General features: G+C 46.0%; 2 protein-coding genes across 3 annotated transcripts in view; both read left to right on the top strand.

The window, feature by feature from the left end:
* LOC135243433 (protein tweety homolog 2-like) overlaps positions 1 to 14000 on the top strand; it is a 26506-nt gene extending 12506 nt beyond the window's left edge. For both annotated transcript variants that reach the window (XM_064315266.1, XM_064315267.1), the window contains 12 exons: positions 1795 to 1906; positions 3310 to 3530; positions 4001 to 4096; positions 5962 to 6034; positions 8631 to 8700; positions 8847 to 8902; positions 10385 to 10477; positions 10938 to 11030; positions 11495 to 11637; positions 12389 to 12574; positions 13045 to 13123; positions 13490 to 14000. In XM_064315266.1, the coding sequence (XP_064171336.1) occupies positions 1795 to 1906; positions 3310 to 3530; positions 4001 to 4096; positions 5962 to 6034; positions 8631 to 8700; positions 8847 to 8902; positions 10385 to 10477; positions 10938 to 11030; positions 11495 to 11637; positions 12389 to 12574; positions 13045 to 13123; positions 13490 to 13570 (1303 nt within the window). In that variant the 3' untranslated portion in view covers positions 13571 to 14000. The remainder of the gene's footprint in view (positions 1 to 1794; positions 1907 to 3309; positions 3531 to 4000; positions 4097 to 5961; positions 6035 to 8630; positions 8701 to 8846; positions 8903 to 10384; positions 10478 to 10937; positions 11031 to 11494; positions 11638 to 12388; positions 12575 to 13044; positions 13124 to 13489) is intronic.
* A 1501-nt stretch (positions 14001 to 15501) lies between these two features.
* Positions 15502 to 23271, top strand: LOC135243163 (charged multivesicular body protein 6-like). The gene is made up of 8 exons (XM_064314767.1): positions 15502 to 15776; positions 16618 to 16727; positions 18662 to 18749; positions 19073 to 19159; positions 19595 to 19660; positions 19802 to 19882; positions 20127 to 20217; positions 21011 to 23271. The coding sequence occupies exons 1-8, from the start codon at positions 15711 to 15713 to the stop codon at positions 21055 to 21057; spliced, it is 636 nt and encodes a 211-aa protein (XP_064170837.1). The 5' UTR covers positions 15502 to 15710; the 3' UTR covers positions 21058 to 23271.
* Positions 23272 to 23648: the final 377 nt, after the last annotated feature.

The following is a 23648-nucleotide window of genomic DNA, read 5'->3' as shown; positions in this document are numbered from 1 at the left end:
GAGAATGGTGACCTTTGTGGATATCCAGAGCTTGACATGACACTTATCTGATAGGCTGCATTCATATTTATATAATTCACATTCCTATTTAGCCTTTAAAAGTTAATGGGCTGCATGTCCAGTTATATTTTTTATCCTTTCATATTATAATATTTTTATAAATAGCAACATGGATTTATAATGATATTATAATATGAAACCATACAAAATCTTAACTGCATTCAAATTTATATTATTCACAGTCCTATTTGCCCTTTGAAAGCTAATAAGCAGCATGTTCAGTTAGGCTTTTTATCCTTCCATCTTCTTCTTCTTCTTCTCTCGGCTGTTCGCCACAGCGGATCAGATCCGCATATTTGATTTGGCATATGTTTTTACGCCGGATGCCCTTCCTGACGCAACCCTCCCCATTTATCCGGGCTTGGGACCGACACAAGGAGTGCACTGGCTTGCGCATCCCCAGCAGCTGGGTTTTGGGACATTGGCCGGGATACGAACCCGGGCCTCTGGTGTGGCAGGCAGGAGCTCTACCACTGAGCCGCCAATGCAACCCCTTTATTATCCTTTCATATTATAGTGTTATTATACATATTATTTGTATCGGGTAACTATTCTGCAGGCTAACTTTCGGGCTTACAGACGGGAGCCTGCTTGCTTGTCCAACACCTTGTGCTTGTCTCACTTCGCCGCTCAAGAGTTTTTCTAAAAAATATTGTTTTTTTTTTTTTAATGTTTCAGATTTTATTATGAATTCTGGATTTGGACATGAAATCTGACCATGACATACAGAGAGCATGCTCTGTCAATGATAGGGGCCCAACAAAGTGACTTCACCGGACGTGCAGCCTGCTTATTTATTTCCTGTCTGTAATGGAGGTCTATTTGGAGGTCTATTATGAAACTGCAGTGGTGGAATTGTTTTCATTTTGGAATATAAATACATTTTTCTGTTGTTTTCCCCCACTCCCCCACCTCTTTCCACTTAACGCGTTTAACTGGAACTGTCAGTCAGATTTAATCTCAGCAGGAGGAAAATGCAAAAGAAAAATAATGAATCATCTTCAGCCTGTAATTCTCGTCACTTATTTTTTTTAGCCCTTGACCTGGCCTGTTTTTAATGTTTTGAAAGTACAGTGCAGTAATTTTATGTGTTTATGAATTGCTTGTGCCTGGCTACAAGTACATAAGGGGGCAGAAGGACACCCAGTAAAATTTGGAGGAAGTAAAGAGGATCATGACAGTAACTGCGGAGACGTCTGTAAGGATGGATTTCAGTGGTCTGTGGAAATCTGGAGCAATGTGCAGCCACTTGGTGACTGGTAACAGTCTGTGGGTCGTCTCTGGACAATTCCTGCGAAGTCTGTTGGTTGGCTGTGGGGCTGTGGGTGGTCAGTGGTCAGTCTGCTGAAGGTATTTTTTAGTACAACCTTGTGCCCACTGTTGAGAGCGAATTTCCCTTTTTTACTGTCAGTGTGAGAGAAGGGTCAGGAAGCTGGGATTCCCATAAAGTTCCTGCTTCTCCTTCAAGCAGAGCCTTGTCTACAGTCTGGCTCTTAAGTAGCTGAGCTCGTTAGGGAGAGCACCCTTGTGCAGGGAGACCACCTCCTCTATTCCTACTTCTCTGCTGTGCATGGTAGAGCTTTCATCTCATTACAGGATTCTGTTTCACAGGAAATATTATATAATAATATATGTCCGAATAGAGTGGCAGTGCACTGTAGAAGTTGAGGAGAAACATCAATGTTATTTATTCTTTCTTTCTTTATTTATTTATTTTCATTTTTCCCTGTGTAGCTCTTCAGTGGGTGTGGGTTTCTACGGAAACAGCGAGACCAATGACGGGGTGTACCAGCTGACTTACTCTCTCTACAACGCCAATCACACGCTCCGTGGCATCGACAGTCTGGTGAGCAAGCAACACCTCTGCGGCTGAGTCGCCACTGATTCGCAGTCTCTGGGGCTGGCTGGAGTCCAGCCATACCTCCTCACGGCTTGGAGCAGGGCCATTGGTTGAGATGGAGGAGGTGGGGCCAAGATAGAAGGAGGAGCTAAGATGGAATGTACGCACTGCAGATGAGGCAGAATTAAGCCTTATTAGAATTAACCCCCACCCCTAAGACACATTTGGACGGATTCACAGGCACAGATTAAGCTTAGTCCTGGACTAAATTGAGCTTTTGTATGGAGAATCTCCATTCAAAATTGAATTTAGTCCAGGACTAGGCTTAATCTGTGACTGTGAAACTGGACAACTATGTTTGAGTCTGTGTCTCTGTGCCCCTCTCCTCCCTCTTTCTGACACACACACACAAATAAATACGGATGCACATTGACACATTGTGCTACTAACCCACTAAGTACTACCGGGCATTCATTTCCATCCAGGCCAATTTTCTTGATGTGATTCACTTCTGTAAATCCTGTCTGTGCTGCTTGCCAAATGGCCTGCCAATCACAGAGGGAGTGACTTCGTCACATGACCAGAGGAGATCATTGCACACCACTCTCCTGCAGTCAAGTCAATGGACAGTTCACTCTTCTGCTTCTTTATGGCACTGTATCTGAGCCACACAGCCTATTGGATGGTCTTCAGAACTGTTTGTGATGAGTGTTTTATGCTGAAGAAACAAAGAACAAAACAGCACTAGCATGCAGCAAATTTGTACTATAAAGCAGTACATTACTCAGAAACAGCGCTGCTGTACTACGAAACAGCACCGCACGACAAGTACTACACATGACTTCTAATACAAGGAAGTGTGGGTATATTAGAAATATAGGTGTTTCCCACAAAAGCGTGTATTGCCTGCAATGCATGCTGGGCTATAACCACAAGAGGAAGTCCCTTAGAAGAAGTCCCTGAACCTGTGAGTCAAACAGACAACAGTGCAGTAATGCAGTTACTGTGGAAACCACTGAACAAAGGCCCTTTTGAAGGAGGCCGTGATGGTTGGAATTAAAGTTTGGTTTTTGATTTCCCCACATGTAGATAATTTCTTTCTTCTTTGACAGTATGTTCAGCAAACCAACTGCAAGTATCTGTTTGTTGAGAAGAGTTTGGAAGCCTGTTTAACCATGCGCGACATGGGCGCTGTTTTATTAAATTTCTCAAACCGTCCATTTGTAGAGTCTGTCAGATGCACGCCATCACCTCCACACTTCCTCCTTGTCCTCTCCTCTCCTCATCCCACTGGCCCCGCCTCCCCTGCCCCCACCCTTGACTCTACGCACCTCCGCTCGACTCCACCCTTCTCTGTCAAACCCTGCTCTGACCACCCCCCCCACCCCCACCCCACCCCACCCCCCAAGGTGGCAGGCACGCTGGGCAACATGCAGCACGACTTGAAGCAGCGCGTGGACCGCCTGGATGAGATCTTCGCCGCGCACAAGGACTACGTCAAAACCCTCCACTTCATGCAGATGATGGCCAACAACATCATACAGCAGCTGAGCGGCTTGCCAGATGTGAACCGGGCCAAACTGGACCTGGCCTCCCTCGCTGACAAGACTGCCACCATGGAGTACTACAGGTAGAGAATGCCCCCTGCTGGTGTACAGTCATTACTGCATTGCTGTATGTGGTCAGCGTAAAACTGAAATCCGTTTAGGCCGTCTGTTTAATCGCATCTTTTGTTTCTCTGTTTCACAGAGATGGGTCCGTGCAAAACGTAATAGTAGATTTGGGAATTTAAAATCAGGAGTTTTGGGAATTTCCGAGATTTGTCATTCTTTAATTAAAATGACAAATATAATTATGTATGTTTCCTGCATGCATTTGCTTTGAATCAACATTTAATGAAAAGAAACAAAACTCATTTGGGATTAGGCAACACTAGTGCTTTCTTACCATTTTTGTGAGCTTGTTGCAAGGATGTTCTCACCTCCTAAGAGGATCATTTCCACATGTACTTTTGGCAGTTCCTCTCAGCTGGGCTCAGCGTTGCCCAGCAGGGAGCTAGAAATTAAAGTAAACCGTGCGCTTCTGTCCTCCTTCCTCTAGGTGGCTCTCTTACTTACTGCTGCTGATTCTGGATCTGGTAATCTGCCTGGTGGCTTGCCTGGGGCTGGCCAAGCAGTCTCGCTGGCTCCTGACCACGTGAGTATCTCTGAAAATCCAGAGGTGGAATGTCCAGGGGTCAGAAAGTTAAAAGCCCTGCGATGTATTTCTTCCACCCCGTGAACTCAGCCAGCTGATTTCATTGATTAGTTCTACCTCCTGGCTGAAGAATTGTGCTAATTGGCAAATCCGATGGCGATTGGAACGAGGTACCGAGGAGGACTTTGACTTCCTGCGGCCAAATTTTCCACCTCAGCGAAAATCTCAGCGGCCACCGCAGAATCCTTCTCTCTGCCAAACGGCAGTTTGAGGTCAGCTGTGTTGGAGCCGAGGCCGCCCGGCTGCCATTTTGTGCTCATTCCAAGGCGTGCAATTTGGCAACTCCGCGTCAACTTGGCTCAGCGGCGTAGCATCATGCCGCTGGCTATTATAGTCCGTGGCCAGCGCTTCCTCTGTGGTTTGAGTTCACCAGATGTAGCACTCGGGCAGCACTGTCTTTCCCTTCAGCCTCTCGAGACAAAACATTTTGACAAACCGGTGACCTTTTCCTGTCAGAGCAGAGAGTAAAAATATCTATGGTGCAAGTGCAGCTGCTGGCCCAGAGCCTTATTGTGTGTGTGTGTTTGTTTGTTTGCCTTTTTGCATGTTCAAAGCCACAGCCGTTAACGGTACAGGTGAGGAGCCCTGTGGTGGGGGTGTCTCTCCTGACTCATACACACTGGTGCAGATCTGAAATTGGGAAGCCAGAGTAGGAGAAGGAGGTGGAGTTTGGGTAGCGACTTGGTGACGCACGCCTGCCCAGGTGGAACACGCCCGTAGCCACGCCTCCCGCCCTTTGAGACGTGCTTATTGGTCCAGAGCTTGAACTCCTCACGGCAGGAAACCACCAAAGCGTCCAGCCGGGGGAGTGCCCCAGACGTCTATATGAGGCCAGTTCCCCCCCAGATGTCTGTGAATGGCCAGTTATCGCCCCAGACCGCTGATCCTGGATCAGCTTAGCCTCACAGCTGAGCTTTTTTGGGGGCGAGCGGAGTCATAGCTGTGCGACTCCTCTGCTTACCTCAGCCCCCACCAGCCGGCGCGGTGCGGGGGTGCGAGCGGACGCTCCGGTTTGCTATCCGGGGCCGGCTGCGAGCTGAGTGTTTACTGCAGGAGCATTAACACATCGATGCGCCCGGAGAAGCTGCCGGAACGAAGGGCCTGAATGGCCTCCTCACAAGCTCACCGAGCCCGTTACTCTCACAGGCTCCCTCTCCATTAAGGGCAGAGTTTGTGCCTTAATGCCTATTGATTTCCTGGTCAGGATGTGTGGACGCCACACACTAATTGTAAAGAGCTTCCAACTCAATTTCCCAGCACTTTTAAAACCATAAGAGAGCCTCTGCTGCCTTTATTATCCATCAGGGAGCCACTGCCTCTCACTCTCACTCCCTCCCTGAATAGATCTATACATCTCTAGCTTTCTTCAACGTCTCTCTCTCTCTCTCTCTCTCTCTCTCTCATTCTCTCATTCTCTCTTAATTTCAGATTCAAACCAGGTTTATTTGCATGACAAACAATAGGCATTTGCATTGCCAAGGCAGACAGAAGACATAAATGCTACAATATAAACCCCAAGGCAGATTGTCTTAGGAATTATTTTGCCATAATTGCCTGAGATTGAAATGTCACTCAAACCGGGGATAAAAAAAACACAGTTTTATTGCTTCCACTCTTTTATCAGTGATCTATGTGCACTTGAAACAGCATGGCCTTGAGGGAATTCATGTTGTTCATGATTAACTGCCCACCTAACCATGTGTCCATCTACCCATCTAACTCTTTTCTTGTCCTTTCTCTCCTTCTCTCTCTCTCTCTCTTTATGTCCCCCTTTCCCTCTCTCTTTCGTGTCTGCCTCTCTACAGGATCATGGTTTTTGGGGTGCTGATTTTAACCCTGAGCTGGGCGTCGCTGGGCGCAGTCACTGCCGCGGCTGTGGTGAGTTCTCTCTGCGAACGCTGGCTCACACGCGTCTGGGAGGGATGCGCAGCTGGACATCATTATGAGGGGGTTTAATTAGTCTCCCCATAACGAGAGGAAGAGAGCTTTCGCTCCCGTGCTCCGAAATCACAGCCGCAATGATTACTGTGCGTGTCTGTGCGTGTGTGTGTGTGTGTGCGTGTGTGTGCGTGAGTATGCGTGTGCGTGTGCGCAAGTGTGTGTGCGTGTGTGTGCGTGAGTATGCGTGTGCGCAGGTGTGATGTGCGTGTGTGTGTGTGTGTGTGCGTGTGTGTGCGTGAGTATGCGTGTGCGCAGGTGTGGATGTGTGTGTGTGTGCATTGTGTACGTGCACGTGGGTATGAGTGTTTGTGTGTGTGTGTGCATGCACGCGTGCGTGTGTCTGTGTGTGTGTGCGCACGCGTGCATGTGTGTGTGCGCGCGCGCGAGTGCGCGTTTGTCTGTGTGTGCGCACGCGCGTGTGTGTGTCTCTGTGTGTGTGTGATAATGCTGGTCCCTAAAGTAGCTGCTCTCGTTGTGATGAATGACATTGGGGTGGGTTCAGAGGGCAGCCATTGTGGAAGATCTTATCCCTGTCCCTAGTGGCCATTTTTAGGAGGTGATGTAATGGTCTCTCTGAAGGATCGGTTGGATCGGGGAGCTGGTCTGACGGGGGAAAGGACGGAAGTGCTCCTCAAATGAAAGGGGATCGTATTTATTCATGACTTCACCCTGCCGTGACGTCCTACTGACCCTTTTCACACGTGCGCTCCTGTCTGATTGGACGAGCTCTGAACGATTGGTATCAGAGCCTGGAGGGCGAGCTTCTCTCCGTTTGTCCACAGAGACGCTGGCTACAGGGTATTCATTTACCTGTTCCTGGTGTGCAGATAACGCTATCGACCAGGGGTGTCACGAGAGTGTGGGGTGCGGGTGGGCCGTGGAGGGGGCTCGCACAAGCAATGTCCCACACTGATGAGGTCACGTCTCGGTCACTGTGAGGCCAAGGGTTAGTGTTGTAGGGGTCAGATTGGTGTCAGAGGTCAAACCTCCTGGGGTAAAAGTTTTTACTGTGATGTCACAGTATCCCCTGGGACCATTGATTGGCTGTCAGGAAGAGGGAACAGAAAACCCCCAGGGGGGTGGCCTTTGTGTCCTAGCTGAACCCCCCCACCCCCACCATGAACGTCTGCAGCCTGTTTATCCATGGATGTGCCGATTGCGGATGTCGTTCGTCCGCGCTCCTGTGCTCGGTACCTTTAAGGCTGGCGTGAGGCTGTGCTTTAATCCCTCTTTAAAGTGAATGCGCTGACCGCGTGCCCTGGAGAGCGGCCATCCTCCTCGTCTTCGCTGGATCAGCGACCGCTCGCTCAAGCGCGTGACCGGCCGTCTGCCGACGCACCGCGGTGCGTGAGGGGTCTGCGCGCTCTGTGGCTCGGTGGCGGCGTGCGTGCGTGCGTGCGTGCGTGTGAGGGGTCCGCGTGCTCCGCGCATAAATGTTGTCTGCGACGATCGCCTCTGTCGCTTCGGAGATGAGCGTATGCCAAATGAAGGGAAATTTAATTTTTAATCTGGAAGGTTGTGCGTGTTATTTACTTACTGTTTTGTGTTTAGTGGTTTGTGTGTGATTGAGTGTGTGTGTGTGTGTGTGTGCATGTGTGGTCTAATTGTAAGTAGTATGGTGACCTGACTCACACTCTGTCTCATTAAGGAAGGTTAGTTAAATTAGGGTATATTGAGAATAACTCACTGTTTACTGCTTCTGCAAATGCCTGCGGGGTCCAGTTTATCTCCAGACCCTTGCTTGCCTCTCCAATATATATCTAGCCTTCCTCGCTCAATCCCTCTCTCTCTACTTCCCTTCACTCTCTGTTTCTCTCTCCATCTCCCTCCCCCATCTGTCTGAGTGGTGCGCGAGTGAAACACTAGCGAGTATCAGCGCCAGCCTGCCCCCTCAGGGAAGGGACCGAGCCGCTAGCACAGAGAACCGCTAGCGCAGCAGAAAAGGCCTGTCCGTTGCTGCAGTGTTTCACTGGAGGGCAGGCATGTCCAGGGAGGGGCAGAACAGCTTAAGACCCTTCCCACAAGCCCTCTCTCTCACCATGTTCAGGGATTGGATGCTACTGTTTTTTTTTTTTTTTCTTGCCCAGCAATAAGCACAACAGTCAGGTTGTTTCCTGGATCGGTCTCATCTGAGGCTTATATAGTACATATATATTTTTCCATTTCTGTTTTCCTTCATAAACTGGCATGTGTGTGTATGTGCGTGCATGTGCGTGCATGTGTGTGCATGTGTGTGTTTGTGTGTGTGTGTGTGTGTGTGTGTGTGTGCGTGCGAGTGTGTGCATGTGCATGTGCACTCTCACATGTGCCTTTTTGAGGCAAAGACCTTATCCCTCAGAGCCAGGGCCTATAGTGTAGCATTGGTACTACATCTCTGGAATATCACAAAAAGCATCCCAGCAGTGACATCACTCTCCCTGACCGGGCATGATTGTTTCTGTACTTGCGTGTGCCCATGCTTGCAATGTCACAACACGGCGCGGAAACGCGACGTCAGTTTGTCATCTTTTGCGATCTCTGTTTTTGCCGCTAGGGTACCAGCGATTTCTGCGTGTCCCCGGACAAGTTTGTTATGAACCACACCAAGGGCCACGTCAGCTCCGGTGAGTAGCCTCCGCGTTTCGCTCGAAGGGCTTGAGGCGAGAGGCGAGGCCTTCTGTAAGGTGAAGTCTCATCGCCTGGTGTAGCGCGAGTAGCGACTTTTAACTCGCACGAGGCAAATAATTGGTTTCTCCCCCTTGCCTTGCAGATGTTGTGCATTATTACCTGTACTGCAGCCAGAGCCTACCGAACCCTTTTCAGCAGGTACTGTCTCCCTCCTGAGCATGCTTCACTCTTTTTCTCTCTTGGATTAATTTTTTCTTAGTACTCTTTATCAATCTTTAAAAAAAAAATTCTGTCTGTGACTTTGTTTCTGTGTGTGACTCACATTGCCAATTCATGTGAGGGTGTCAGTCCTTTTTTTTTTACAATGATACAGAAATCATTGTAGGAGGTAAATTGATGTTTTGGGACATTTTCTGTGTCTGTCTGTCTTTATTTTTTTAAATAAAGATTTATTTTTTGTTTTTTCCAAAATAGAAAGGCTAATAACGCCACTGTGAAATGACACATTCTCTGTCAGTGTGTGGTAGTGCTTGTTAATACGTGCTCAAGCCTGTGTGTTCATTCCTTGTCGGGCCCCAGAGTTGTTTAGTTGGTTTCGGAAGTGGCCTGCTACGTCCGTTCCTCTGCTTAGATTGGGGGTCACTCTGCAGCTCGTCACTGAGGAGCAGAGACAGCAGATCTCATTACTTCCTCATTCCAAGCTTTGAAGACGGTTAAACATTTGCATTTCAGACATTTGGCAGACTCACTTATCCAGAGACTTACAGAACTTGCATTCCTGACATACAGTACATTTACAGTGACTTCCGTAATGTTTTTTTCTTGATTTGGCTGCGCACTCCACGTGTCCCAAACACTATGGGGCCCTGGAATGAGGGAGCAATGTATAAAAAGTTCTGTAATGTCTACATGGTGAAATCAAAGTGCATAAAAACACCCTTAAATAAAAGTTGATATACAGGGAGCTTGGAGGCCAACCACAGTGTTTGATTTTGTTTAGAGCCAAATAAAGAAAAAATGTATTTGTCCCTAACATTATGGCACTCTCTGTATATGACTGGATATTTAATTGGAGCAATTCAAAGTGAGTACCTTACTCAAGGGTACAAGAGCAGTGTCCCACCTGGAACTCAAACCTACAACCTTGGAGGGACAAGCCCAGATGGGCCTCATGCAAGACCTTTGACAAGCTGAAGCCTGATTCACTATGTCAGTATGTTTTAGCTTCCAAGGGAACCATTCCCAATTGTACATTACATTACAGCCATCTAAGAACCAGTAAGCTATCTCTGTCATCACTGACCGCATCAGGACCGGATCACAACAGGAAAGGTCGTAAAATCTATTTATCAAACCGGTGGTCGTACTGGACTGCATTTTCAAATCCAGTTTCAAATCGTAGCTGGTGGGGTGCTACCGTATTTGTTTCTCTGTTCAGGTCATTGTAGCGAACCAACTGTCTATCTATCATCAGATTTCACTTTGGATCACTACAGAAGTTGCAGAACAAAGGGAGCTGCTGCTCTACACGCTGGTTCCGCTGAGTAATCACTGAATGCAGGGGGTGGGATGGCGCGTTGTCGCCACCTGCTGGAGGGTTGTTAATGGGATCGTCCATTCCTTAGGGTGTGTGTGTGTGCGCATTTGTATGTGCCTTACCGTGCATCATGTGCATTGTAGTCCATGACCATCTACCAGAGGTCCCTGACCACCATGCAGATCCAGATCCAGGGCCTGCTGCAGTTTGCTGTCCCCCTCTTCCCCACTGCAGAGGTGAGTGCGGGCAGGGAGAGGGATGGGGGGCCAGGGCTCTTTGGGCGAACTTGCAGGACCAATGCTGTTTTTGTTACTATTTCAGTATGATACCTCTGTTTGATATGTTCATATGATACATCTGTATTACTACACACATATGAGTACGCTTTAATGTTTGCGTGAGAGCATCATTCAGTCCTGTAGTGGTAGTCCTACGACTATTAATACTACTACTGTTAATTTGCTTTGTTTGCTTTGTAGGTACCCCCTATGCAGATCTAACAGCCTTTGTGCAGGCTATACCAATTTTATTAAATTTAATTCAGGTACCTTAGATAACTACTTCAAGTGTGCAACAGCAGTGTTGGGATTTAAACCCGTGACCTCTTACGCTACGAGCCCAGGTCCTTAACTGCTATCCGACACTGTGTCACCTTGCGTTGACTTGTCCCACCTGTGCATCTCTGTGTTTGCACAGAGAGACCTGCTCGGGATTCAGCGCCTCTTAAACTCGTCAGAGTCCAACCTCCACCAGCTGACAGCCCTGCTGGACTGTCGGAGCCTTCACAAGGTGAGGCCGCCTCCACCTCCACCTCCACCTCCCACTTGTACCCTTTGTGCTACTGTAACCATGGTAGTGTGCGCAAAATTACTGTATGTAACCATCTGCGTTGACATTAACAATGCACAAGTACGCTTTCCTGACTTTTACAGAATGTTAGCCTTTTTTGTGACTCTATAACTATGGTCCCTAAAAAGGAATTCAAATTTGTGTGTGTGTGTGTGTGTGTGTCTGTTTGTGTGCATGTGTTTTTCTGTGTGTGTGTGTGTGTTTGTGTTGGCGTGTGGGCATGTGCTTGTGGGCATGTGTACATGTGTGGGTAGGTGCGTGTGTGTGTGCGCGTATGTGTGTTTAAGCATGCGTGCATGCGTGTTTGTGTGTTACAGGATATATGGATGCTCTGATAGGTGTGTGTGTGTGTTACAGGACTACTAGGATGCTCTGATACGTGTGTGTGTGTGTGTGTGCTACAGGACTACCTGGACGCTCTGATAGGGGTGTGCTATGACGGAGTGGAGGGGCTGCTGTACCTGTGCCTGTTCTCCATGTTGGCTGCCTGTGCCTTCTGCACCATGCTGTGTGCTATTCCCAGAGCCTGGAAACACATCACCAACAAGTGAGCCCTATGTACACACACTACACACACACTACATGCACACACGTTACACACACACATATGCACACACACACTACACACAGACACTCAGGAACACACATACACACTCACAAACACACACACATGCACACACACACACACAAACGCACACAGCACGCACACACACAAACACACACAAGCAGACACACGCAGACACACACACACTCATACATGCACACACACACTCACGAACATGCACACACGTTACACACACACATATGCACACACACACTACACACACACATGCACACACGTTACACACACACATGTGCACACACACACTACACACAGACACTCAGGAACACACATACACACTCACAAACACACACACACACAAACGCACACAGCACACACACACACAAACACACACACCACACACGCACACACACACTCACGAACATGCACACACGCAGACACATGAGCACACACACACACACACACACACACACACACTCAACAGCACAACACACACACAACACAGCACACAGAGCACACACACACCACACGCACACACACACAACTCATACGCACACAACACATCACACACACACACACAACACACGACACACCACACACACACACACCAGACACCACACACACACATAACGCATGACACACAGCACACACACACACACACACACATCCCTCTGCACTTTGTCAAAACATCAAGCAGCCCTGTGACCCCACCCCCTGTGTCTTTTGGGCCATTCAGGGACCGGGACTATGATGACATCGACGAGGAGGACCCCTTTAACCCGCAGGCCCGTCGCATTTCGGTGCATAACCCGTCCCGCGCCAACGTGCACAGCTTCTACAGCTTCAGCAGCAGCCTGGGCAGCCAGACCAGCCTGCAGCTGCCTGCACCCCCCAGCACCAGCGCACCCGTCTCTGAGTACATGTGAGTGTGTGTGTGTGTGTGTGTGAGAGAGAGAGAGAGAGAGAGAGAGAGAGAAAGCAAATTGAATTTAATTGAATTGAATTGAGAGAGAGAGGACAGTGTGTGTGTGTGTGTGTGTGTGTGAGAGAGAGAGAGAGAGAGGACAGTGTGTGTGTGTGTGAGAGAGAGGAAGAGAGAAACCGTGTGTATGTGAGAAAGAGAGAGAGAGCATGTGTGTGTGTGTGAGAGAGACAAAAAGAGAGAGTATGTGAGAGTGTGTTTGTGTGTGTGGGGGTGTGTGTGTGTGTAAGAGAGAGAGAGAACGTGTGTAGGTGGGTGTGTGTGTGTTTGTGTTTGTGTGTGTGAGTAAGTACGCATGGACGTGTGACTGTATGTGTGTGAGAGGTCTGTAATGTCATTTCTTTAGAGAACACCCATAAAGATTTAACTGCATGTTTGATCTATGTCTTCGCCTCTCTCTCCTCTCTCAGGAACCAGTCGGTGTTGTTTGGGGGGAACCCTCGGTACGAGAATGTCCCCCTGATCAGGAGAGGCTCCCCACCACCCTCGGTGTGTGTACCCACTATGCTCCTGTCTCACAAATCAGTAGAATAGAATAGAATCCCTGTGAGGATTTTTTTCTTACCATTGCTTGGCTTTCAACTGGGCTACAATGTGTTGGACTGATGATTTATTATAATTTCTTTGGCCATGTGTTTTCTGGTTTCATATGTGGAGATCTTTGACCTTCTCAGAAAATCCATTCAAATGGTAACCTCTGAGCAGAATTCTGTAGTGACTTGTGTCAGCTCCTAAAGCAGCTTTCCCAAAGTGTACAAACGCTGAGCAACAGTATTACCCAGACGTTAATAGCTCTTGGAGTTAAAAGTGGTGGCAAGAGGTCAATTCATAAATTTGTTTCTCTCTTTCCTTCAGTACTCACCCAGCATGAGGGCCACCTACCTGTCTATGACTGATGGCCAGAACAGGCACTTTGGGACTGACTACCAGGTGTAGAACCCCTACAAGCGACCGTCTGCTCCTGTACTGGAGGCCGTCCCACAGTGCCGTGGGTGTTGGCCTCACGGAGACTGTCTCCGAAAGACCTCCTTCCTGGTCTTTGAAGCAGGAGTCAAATGGTTTTTCTACATATAAACATGACCTGGAGCTTTTGAGAAGCACAAGGTCTCCACATTGTCCAAGGATGAACATCCTTAAGGCCATTTTGATTGACTTGCAAATTAAACATATTTTCCCTGTTGGTCATGGATTTCCTTCTTTGGTGAATTCCCAAGAAGGTCTTATCATTTGAAGTTCCTTAACCGGATTTACTTCAGTATAAATCCATCTATATAAATGGATAATGTGTAGATGCATGCTCTGTAAGTATCCCAGTGCTGAGGGCACCTTCTAAGTAAAAAAAATAAAAGTAAAACAAAAAACAAAATGTTAAGAACAGTAATATCAACCTTCGGCTGGAATAAATAACTTGGCAATATAAATGGATTAGATTTCAAATGAGACCTTAATGATTGAGAGGGTGGCCACTTTTCTTAATGTTTCTTAAGGTTTCTGGGGGAAAGATAGGCACTCTCAAATCTGATCTGGTCTCTCCCCCACAAGCTATAATGTAATCAAGCGAAAACATGCAGCTTTAAAACAGGAAATTATCTTTCCAAAAAGTGTATGTCTTGATGAATTGTGTAAAATGCATTTTTTTCACTTTTTTATATATGTTGTGAGGCAATGATGTAAATAAACAAAGGTCTCTCTGAGAATTTGCAAGCATCTTTGTCACATTTCTTGGAAATTTAATACTGGTTGGAAAACACAGCAGGAGAATATCCTCATAATTTGATGGGGCAAGGTCCATGCAGTGAGAATCTTTTGCACAGTGAAGTTTATTTCGTGACTTGTGGAGATTTGCTACAAATCAGCTGATGTGCTGCTCCATGTACATTGCAGTTTTCCTGAACTTGAGACACATCTAAACCTACATGGAAGTCTTTGGAAAGTCATTGGAAATGCCCTAAATTTATACATTTAAATAAAAGTAATTGTTTTTTTGTTTTTTTTGTTGTTGTTTTGTTTCATATTACAGCTAGCAATAGTCCATCTCTCCTGCTGACTTACCACTCTACAAAGCATGGATCTCATTAATGTTTCACATGTTACTAAAGACAGTATACTGTCAGTCCTCTAGCTGACTGGGGTTTCAAGCTGCACATTTTTAGCATATTTTTCACATACCATAACAGGCTCTCACAGTGTTGTTTGTATTTCACCACATTGAATGAAAAGATGTTTTTGATCTCACTGATCTCACATCATCACAAAGTCAAGTATTGACAATGTGATGATGAATTTTATAGTTTTCTGGCCAATGTTGTATGGCCACTCACACAACCATCAGCAAAGATGGATTCTGGCAAACGGATCAGCAATATATTTGGTAAGTAATGGGTGTATCTGCCTTTACATAGGCTTCAGAGTAGTGTGAGTTTGCATGGATGTGACTGGTTATTGCAAAAATTTGGAATATTTCTTGAACATTTGAAATGTCATGGAATGCATAGACCTGATTTGAGGAGAAAACCTTCAATTACTGAAGTACCCACCCAACTGTTTTCTCATTGGGTGGCAATGTGGAAGCATTGTAAACATTATGAAACAATGTTTTAAAAAATATATGAATAAGGAACATTTTACCACTTGCCACGCAGAAAAACACAACCACAAAAGCAGCCAACTTTCTTCTGATAAATGTTGACCATTTGTAATAAGGAAAAAAAAATGCGTGGTCCAGCTCATTATTTAATTTCGCGTAACTTTCAGAATAAAGTTTTCACCATATTGAATAAGTTATCAAAATACTTTTCAGAAATCTAAAATTCGTTTTCGTTTTCAAGTAAAGCCGAACATCGGGATTAAAGACACATTATGGCCACCGTACTTCCTGGCTCCAGGGGTGCGGCTTTGTGAGTTTGTGAGTGCTAAACTGTTAGCAACTGCTAGCCAGCTAACGTTACAGTTCTAAAAGGGGGTATTTCAGAAGTGCGAATTATGAAATTAAAGCAGAAATTATTTACGACTCTGTAGCTAAGACCTGGTGGTTGCAGATCGTAGCGGTAGAGGGTGGCGGGGATGCTGCTTTGCAATGGGAAACATTTTCGGCAGAAAGAGACGCCCCACTCGAGTGACGGAGCAGGACAGAGCCGTTCTTGTGAGTTAAGTCAAATCTGCTATGTCACATACTGCAGATATGACTGGAACGTTTCTGAAATAACAGTCAATGCTGGTTTTTATGTTTGTAGATTGTGATCTTAATATAATGAACTAGCGACAGCAAACACGATTGTTTTGCTGGATTTCTCGCCAATTATGTTAGCTCGCTAGCTAGCCAGTTAACTTGTAGTATGCTTTTGTTAGCCATCTTGCTAGCTAGCAGGTGTCAACTGAACACTTTCGGTTGGAAATCTGTCTAGGAAGTGAAACCTATCGTGCAAGAAAGTGAATTTGTTTAGTTGATTTGTGTATTTTACAGTATGCGGAAGCGAAGTTCTATCTTTTCGGTTATTTTCTTATGTGAGAGAAATCACACTAATCTCAGGCCGTTGTGGGTAACCACTGGGTTACCCGTTCGACAGAGTACCTAGCTAGCTAGTTAGCAAGAGCTGTCTTCCTTGGGTGTAAATTTCATGGAGATCTGTTTTTATTTTAGTTTACGTCGGCTTCTTAGCTCAGTGATTGCTCTGTTTTAGTATATTTGGATATCTTGCAACCGTGTTGGGGTGTTTTCGCTAAATTAATTATTGTAATGATTATTCATAATTAGGTAGCCTTTGTCCTGTCCTCGGCATGTGTTCATTAACAGCAAAGCATTTCTAGAAATGCTTAATATTGTCTAAACGTAGCTAGCTGCCAACTGAGTGTTTGCAACTGAAATATTAGCAGAGTGCTATACCCATAGCTACAGATCTAGCCAGGGGGTTTGCTCTCAGGACTGATCCGAGATCAGCGGTGATGATGGTCTCAACTGTGCTTGCCTTCACATTCGATTCCAGCAACTGAAACAGCAGCGAGACAAACTTAAACAGTACCAGAAGAGAATCAGCTTACAGCTGGACAAGGAGCGGCTACTGGCCAAACAACTGCTTAAGAATGGAAAGAAAGAGTAAGCCCTCCCATTTCTCTCTGATTTTCAGGGTTGCCAGAATGTGAGAAAATTACATTACATTTATTTGGCAGACGCTTTTATCCAAAGCGACGTACAGAAGTGCAAGAGAATTCTCCTTCATTTTGGCGAGTCTTTATGGCAGGGTTCGTACGGTCATGAAAAACCTGGAAAAGTCATTGAAATTTAAAATGCAATTTCCAGGCCTTGGAAAAGTTATGGAAAATAATATTTTTTGAGAAGTTTTGGAAAAGTAATGGAAATATAGCTAAAGTTGCATCAAATACAATAGCTAATTAATCCAATCATAAAAATGGTATGTATAGTAATAAAACGTAAATTGGCACGTAACCTTCGCGGTATTTTGGTGGTGTGAGAAGTTAATTTGGTCTGGCTCAGTCTGTTTATAGGCACGCCCAACAGGCACGCTTCTGCTAATGTAGCAGTTAGTAAACGTAGCCCCTACTGTGCCAACAATATGCCAGGGAAGTGCAGATTCAATAATATATCAGGGCTCGAAATTAACTTTTTTACTTGGTAGCACTGGTGCTCCCAATTTAAAAAAGTTAGGAGCACCCACCAAAATGTAAGGAGCACCAACAATATATGCAATAGATTTTTTATTGATAAAAAACGACAATATAACAGTACGGTTTACAAGTAACAGTTAAACTGTCACGCCTAAAATGTGTCAACTCTTCAAGGAATTGCGTGTTATGTATTCAAACGACAAAGCGCTTCTCGTCACATTAATACCGCTAATTAAATCAACCGCCAGTAAACTGCATCGGAGAAATAAATAAATTGAACATAAACTTTTGTCTTCAGGTAACATAAGTAAACGCATTAGCTCTCTGTGTCGCGTCACAGTGGAGTGCTGCAAAAGGGAGTGATTGAAGGCTAACATTAAGCAATTTAAAATCAGCATTAAAGGTAAGAATGTCAAGCTCACGATTGGTTAGAAGGGTCACCGTCAGCTCACAAGGCACATACTGAGTGTACTAACTAGCGAATGTACAGAGGAAGAGACGTTCGACTGAAAAAAAAAAAAAAGGTTGCACCAGAACAATTATTTGCACTCGCACAAATGCTCCCAATTATATTTCGAAGTCGCACAGATTAAATTTTGGGAGCATATGCGACCAAAATGGTCGCAATTTCTAACCCTGTTTGAGACATTGACAAAATGTTAAACTATTCGAATTAAAATATGAAAGAATGTATCTAAGTGTGTCTGTCTGGTGTTTATTTGTTTTAGAGAGGCACCATATGTTTCAGATGCAGACCTAATTTTACTTAGTGTTACAATAAATAATTTTAAATCGTCTCGCTGAGATAAAATCATTTGTTTTGGTCATGGAAATTCAGTTAAAGGTTGTGGATAAGTCATGGAAAAGTCATTGATAATCATTGGTGAAAAAGTGTATGAACCCTGTTATGGTGAAAGGTTCTGTGTTAATATCTATGTAAGCCAGTCATTGATAGGGGAATTTAAAAAGGAGATATGGGGCAGAGAATGAATTCTTTAAAAATGGAATGGGAATCTGATGAAAATCGGGAAGAGGGGGAGGGGTTGAGGAATATTTTAGAAGACAAGCTAGCCGGTGTCTGGCAACACTACTCATGGTGATTACTCTCATTGTGTTTACTGCCAGTTTCAGTGTATCTCTGAATCTGCACTTACAGTTCACACATAGTTCATGGCAGTGCTGCTAAGTGGATGTGTTGTCTGTGCAGCTTTTAAATGCCGTTCTCTGCACTGAGAGCGCCATCTTAAAACCCATCGAAACGGTTCTGCCTCAGCCAGAGCAGCTTCAGGAAATCTCAGGCCGTATAAGTTGGAGACCCGAAAAAGATAAGACTGCTGCTTTGAGACTCGGTGTTGCGCAGGTTTAGAGGTTGGATGTAACGTAATTCGCTTGGGTGCCCGACAGGAAGGCCCTGCTTCTGCTCAAGAAGAAGCGGTACCAGGACCAGCTGCTGGAGAAAACGGAGAACCAGATTAGCAACCTGGAGCGCATGGTACGTAACAGGAGATTTGGAGCGGGGGGGCACTTTAAAATGCAGACCCCTCCACTCTTAAGGAAGCATAAATTGGAGGATCCACCGATTCAGATTATCGTAGCCTGCAAAGCTAAATAGGGTGAGGTAGCATGGAATGTTTTGCTTAAGAAGAATGGAGCGCTCGCTGGAACCATGTTCCACGCTACCGTGTTATTGGCTGATGTTATTATTGCGTATTAGACAGCACTGTTTCTGCTCTTGATGGGATACATTGTACTTGCGCTTACTAAAAGAAACGAAGCTTTTTGTTTTTGACTTTTAATTTTTCACTTATTTTTTAGGTTCAGGACATTGAGTTTGCCCAGATCGAGACGAAGGTTATCGAAGGACTGAAGGTTGGAAACGACTGCCTAAAGAAGATGCACGAGGTACCCATTCCGCCATGACTCCTGTGCGCGTGTGTCTGCGTGCGTGTGCGTCTGTCCTTCTGTTCCGTTAAAATATGCAACATCTTGCCGATTACTTAGTACGCTCACAGGACACTACTACATATTACTCCGTTGGTGATGTGCCATACCTGTGTTCGTCAGCAGCCATGATGTGACATTGTGTCTGGCTGTTTACAGGGAAGCAGTGATGATGTCACATTGTGTCTGGCTGTTTACAGGGAAGCAGCCATGGTGTGATATTATACCCAGCAGTATATAGGAAAGCAGCCTTCATAAGCTCTCACACATCTTAATGGGGCCTAAGGAGGGGAGCCTGTCCCAGTAGTGCAGAGTGTACCTTCACCAGATTAAAGGATTACTACACAAATCTCACCGCGGTGGCTGGTTTGCATTACCCTTGGTCATTTCTTTCAGGCCATGTCCATCGAAGAAGTGGAGAGGATCATGGATGAGACCCAGGATGCCGTCGATTACCAGAGGGTAAAGCCATCTTCTCTATTTATCATGCAGAACTGGTCAGAGGTGCAAGGTCACCTGTGATTAATAACTCTAGTATAATGCCAGCCTCATCCAGTGGGGGCACTCTTCTTCTTTTCTTTTTTTTCCCTCTTTCTATTTTAGCAAATTGACGACATGCTGGCGGGCTCCCTGACACAAGAGGATGAGGACGCTGTGCTGGCAGAGCTTGAGGCAATCACAGAGGTGCGTCTCTCTTCACCTGTCCTGCCTGTGTGTCCACTCCACCTGTCCTACTTGCCTGTCTTACTTACCTGTCCTTCTCCTCGCCTGTTTTACTTACCTGTATCCTCTCATCTGTCCTGACTCCCACGTGATGGCTGCTCTGGGTGGAGCTACGTCAATGTTCCCATCCACTAATACGTAGGATAATAAGTAGGGATGATGGTTTATGTGGCGTCGGTTCTAAGGAAAGCTGTCTCTGGAACAGGCGGAGGAGGTGGAGCTCCCGGAGGTGCCAGCCGAGTCTCTGCCCGAGGTGCCCGAGGAGGAGCCCGAGGCGGAGCCAGAGCCAGAGCCAGGTAACAGCAGCGCCCGTCCAGTGCCCCACCGCTGGCACCCAAATAAACTCTGGCTGCATTACACGCACTGCTAGCTATCGCTAGCTAGCGAGCTACTGGGCCTGTGCCTGATCCACCACCTTAAAATGGAGGCTTATTTGGGACACACCTCAGAACTTAGCGCACGTGAGTGATCGTTTTGCACAGAGAAGATGAGCAAATTCAAAATGCCATGTCACTCCCAAATGAAATGTAGTAGTGGAAGCTACACACCCAGTTTGGTTCTTCGCTAAATGGCATTTAAATCTTCCTGGATATTTGCAAATTAACAAAAAGGACATGATACATGGATCACTCCGTGGAAAGTTTATCTAACCTAGTTAGCTGGCCGTCTTGTTACGCATTTTCCCTCTTGCAGTTAGTTGCTTTTCACTTCCTGCCATGTTCACCAATGAAAAGCAACTACAAACGCAACAGCGGTGGTCTTCAGTCCTACCGTGCGAAGGACACGTTGGTTGCGTCCTTCGGACTTGATTTAAGCTCTAAGGACACATTCCCGGCGACCTTCGCTTTGGGACACGACTTAAGAGGACAGGTGCGTTTAGCCCTTTTACCTCGGGGTGACGTGTCCTTTCTGAACCTGGCGAGCGGCCTGTGGTCTGACCCGCTCTTTCCTGTCTCCTAAGATTTGGTGCGGCCTTCTTTGACGGCCTCAGCCGCGGGGCGCTGAGGTCTTCGTGGTGTCCGCCCCTCGGTAAACTTCCTGTGATGCGCGTGTTGCGGAAGCTGACGTTTCTCTTCCTGCTTTTTCCAGAGAGAGGAGCGAAGAAGAAGCCGGAGAGAGAGATGCTGGCTGTGTAATAATACCTCCACACGCCCCCCCCCGGCAGCCCCACGCTGTCCACGCTCACCCGCCGCTGACTCACCCCCGCACCCCCACACAACTATCACTGATCCAGGAACAGCCTGAGAGGGGCTCCACACAGACATGCGCATTCATACATGCTCGCTCTGGTGCGCACGAACGCACACAGACACACACACACACACACACACACACCACAGGCGCGCACGCACACACCTCAGCCGTGTTTCTGAGGAGTAAGCTGTTCTGTCAGCGGTTTGACACTTCCATAATGAATTACTGTTTTGTTTATTATTAGGGGACATGGTTAACTACTATTGAATTTACATGAGTATAAACACGCAGACACATTTGGGAATGATTAATCTTTTTTTTTTTTTTTTTTTTTTTCAAATCAGTTGTACTGATCTGATTGCTGATTGGGCCAGTTTTTTTGGGACGGTCTCTTCTGTAGATGTGATTAACACACCATCTAACTGTTGGACCACCTCAGGGCAGCGGTCACTCCCACTGACCGTTCTGCCCTCCCAGACGACCGTGCTGGTTAGAGAGGCCAGCTTTGGAGGGGGGCCGGCAGCCGGCACTTCCCCTCTGTAGATCCAGTCCAGCTTCCCTGAGGCCCTGACCCGGAAGTTATTTCCAGGTGATACGTTTCAGGCCAGTCTGATTTCATTAACGAGTACAGACGACTTCCTGTAGAGCAGAATCCAAACACACATGAAAGCCGTGACACTAGGGGTAGTTACACACACCCGCTCGCTGACACACACACACACACTGAATGAGCAGCTCCACTCGTGCACAGAGTAGATTTCGTTTTGCAGCGTACATGCCAAAAAGTCATTAAAAAGTAGTGACGGAACAGTCGGCTCCATTAAACCGAAATTTGAGCTGGCTACCACCCACCGCGCGAGTTGCGATTTGCTGCCGAGTGAAGACGATGTTGATTGGCTCAAATGCTGTAAGTGAATGATTGACAGCTCAGTGTAACTCCACTATGGTATCCATGAAGCCTCAGTCCCGTCACTGCTCAGACGATAGATGTAGCCCTGAGCTCTGAAGTGCACCTGCTCAGCTGTCTATAAAGGTCTGACTAAATCAGTTTTCCCATCGGTAAGCAAATAAACCCCAGCAACTTTATCATGTTCAGGTTTAGCTAAAGAGTTGCTTTCTGAGAAGGACACACACACTGTTCATGCTGTCATTTGTATTTTTTCCATTTGGTTTTTTTTTTTCTCTTCTGTTTACCAGGCAGGTTAGTCGAAGGTTTTGACTTTGCTCCAGTCTTAATAATTTTTAAATAACGCCCAGACTTGACTCTGTATTATTTATTAAACACGGTGACACCTGACATGTAAAGAAGCTTCTGGAACATATCGGGGGTGCAGCCTGGTTCTGGAGGCGCACTGCATACATACGACCTCTGTTTAACCTACCCATAACACACTTCATTCTCCAGTTTTTTTATACCACTTTTCTTAAAGAATGTTGCGCATTCAACCTTTGTTCAAAATAAGTATAAACCCTTGTATAATTTTTACTCCCTTGCACTTGTGTTAGTGTTTCTAAGTGAATCTTTGAGGGATGCATGCAAGCGTTGTACTAATCCATGCCATACTAAATTATACTCGTAGATTATTCTTTAATCACCACCTGTTAATTATCTGCATAGGTTCTGCAGATTGGACTACAATAAAATTATTTTTTTAAATCGAACATATGAACAAAACGTATCGTAGTTATCGAGTCGAGGGCAGTTTCTAGTGACGGGATTGTCTCCTTTTCCCTTATTCGCAAAACATGGGCGATCTGGGCACTTGTGATTGTATGCCTGTCAAATCGGACCTTACTCAGTCATAAGTGATTTTATCTGACGGGCCAAGAAATATGTACGGACAAAATCCATCTGTAGCCGACTCCACTGAACCCGTCGTAAAACTTGCCCTTTTAAAATCATGACGCTTAATTTTTACAGTGTCCCTCCAATCAGCTGTTCACATTATGACAGCAAAACACCTTCCTTGGTTTATTTACAAACAAGAGCTTAACGACTTAAAAAGTACTGTCAAACTGTGACTCCAGGACGAAAGTGTCTCTGGAAACATGCTGTAAGTGGTATGGCAAACCGATACACTCTTGGTGGTTGACATTTTATCTCCATTTTTTCTTGTTTTGGTATTCTGCGACAATAAAAATGATTTTTAATTGTTGCGAATGACTGGTGTGTTTGTGTGTGCGGACGCTGGTCCATCACGTTCTCTTTGACACGATGAACATTTGCAACCACTAGGTGGCGCCATGTGCCAAAATCATATTTTCTTCTGCTTGGCTGTGACGATTGTTCTTGTGTTCTGTTGATTGAAGTGCTCATTCCGAGTGCGTGGTTGTGTACTGCACATTTGTCACAGAGATCGCAGTGCGTGTCATTATAGGAAAAACACCGGAGAGAGAGTGGGAGTAATTTCATCCGTCGGTGTTAAAACTCCTGCATTAGCGCTGTTTACGGTTCAACCCCCGAGCACAAAGTGTGGATTTAATTAACCTCAATAATTGAGCTAGCAGTGATTGCACTGGGAAGTACAAAATG

This window comes from Anguilla rostrata, chromosome 17 (genome assembly GCF_018555375.3).
Source record: "Anguilla rostrata isolate EN2019 chromosome 17, ASM1855537v3, whole genome shotgun sequence".
NCBI lineage: Eukaryota > Metazoa > Chordata > Actinopteri > Anguilliformes > Anguillidae > Anguilla > Anguilla rostrata.
The sequence above is the reverse complement of the archived record's forward strand: the minus strand, read 5'-3'. Positions and strand labels throughout refer to the sequence as shown.

Bases quoted from the DNA above. Each gene is read 5' to 3' on its own strand.
- LOC135243163 (XM_064314767.1), top strand. From the start codon at position 15,711: ATGGGAAACATTTTCGGCAGAAAGAGACGCCCCACTCGAGTGACGGAG. The intron at 18,750-19,072 runs GTACGTAACAGG...CTTATTTTTTAG, and splicing joins TTAGCAACCTGGAGCGCATG to GTTCAGGACATTGAGTTTGC. The intron at 19,160-19,594 runs GTACCCATTCCG...CATTTCTTTCAG, and splicing joins GCCTAAAGAAGATGCACGAG to GCCATGTCCATCGAAGAAGT.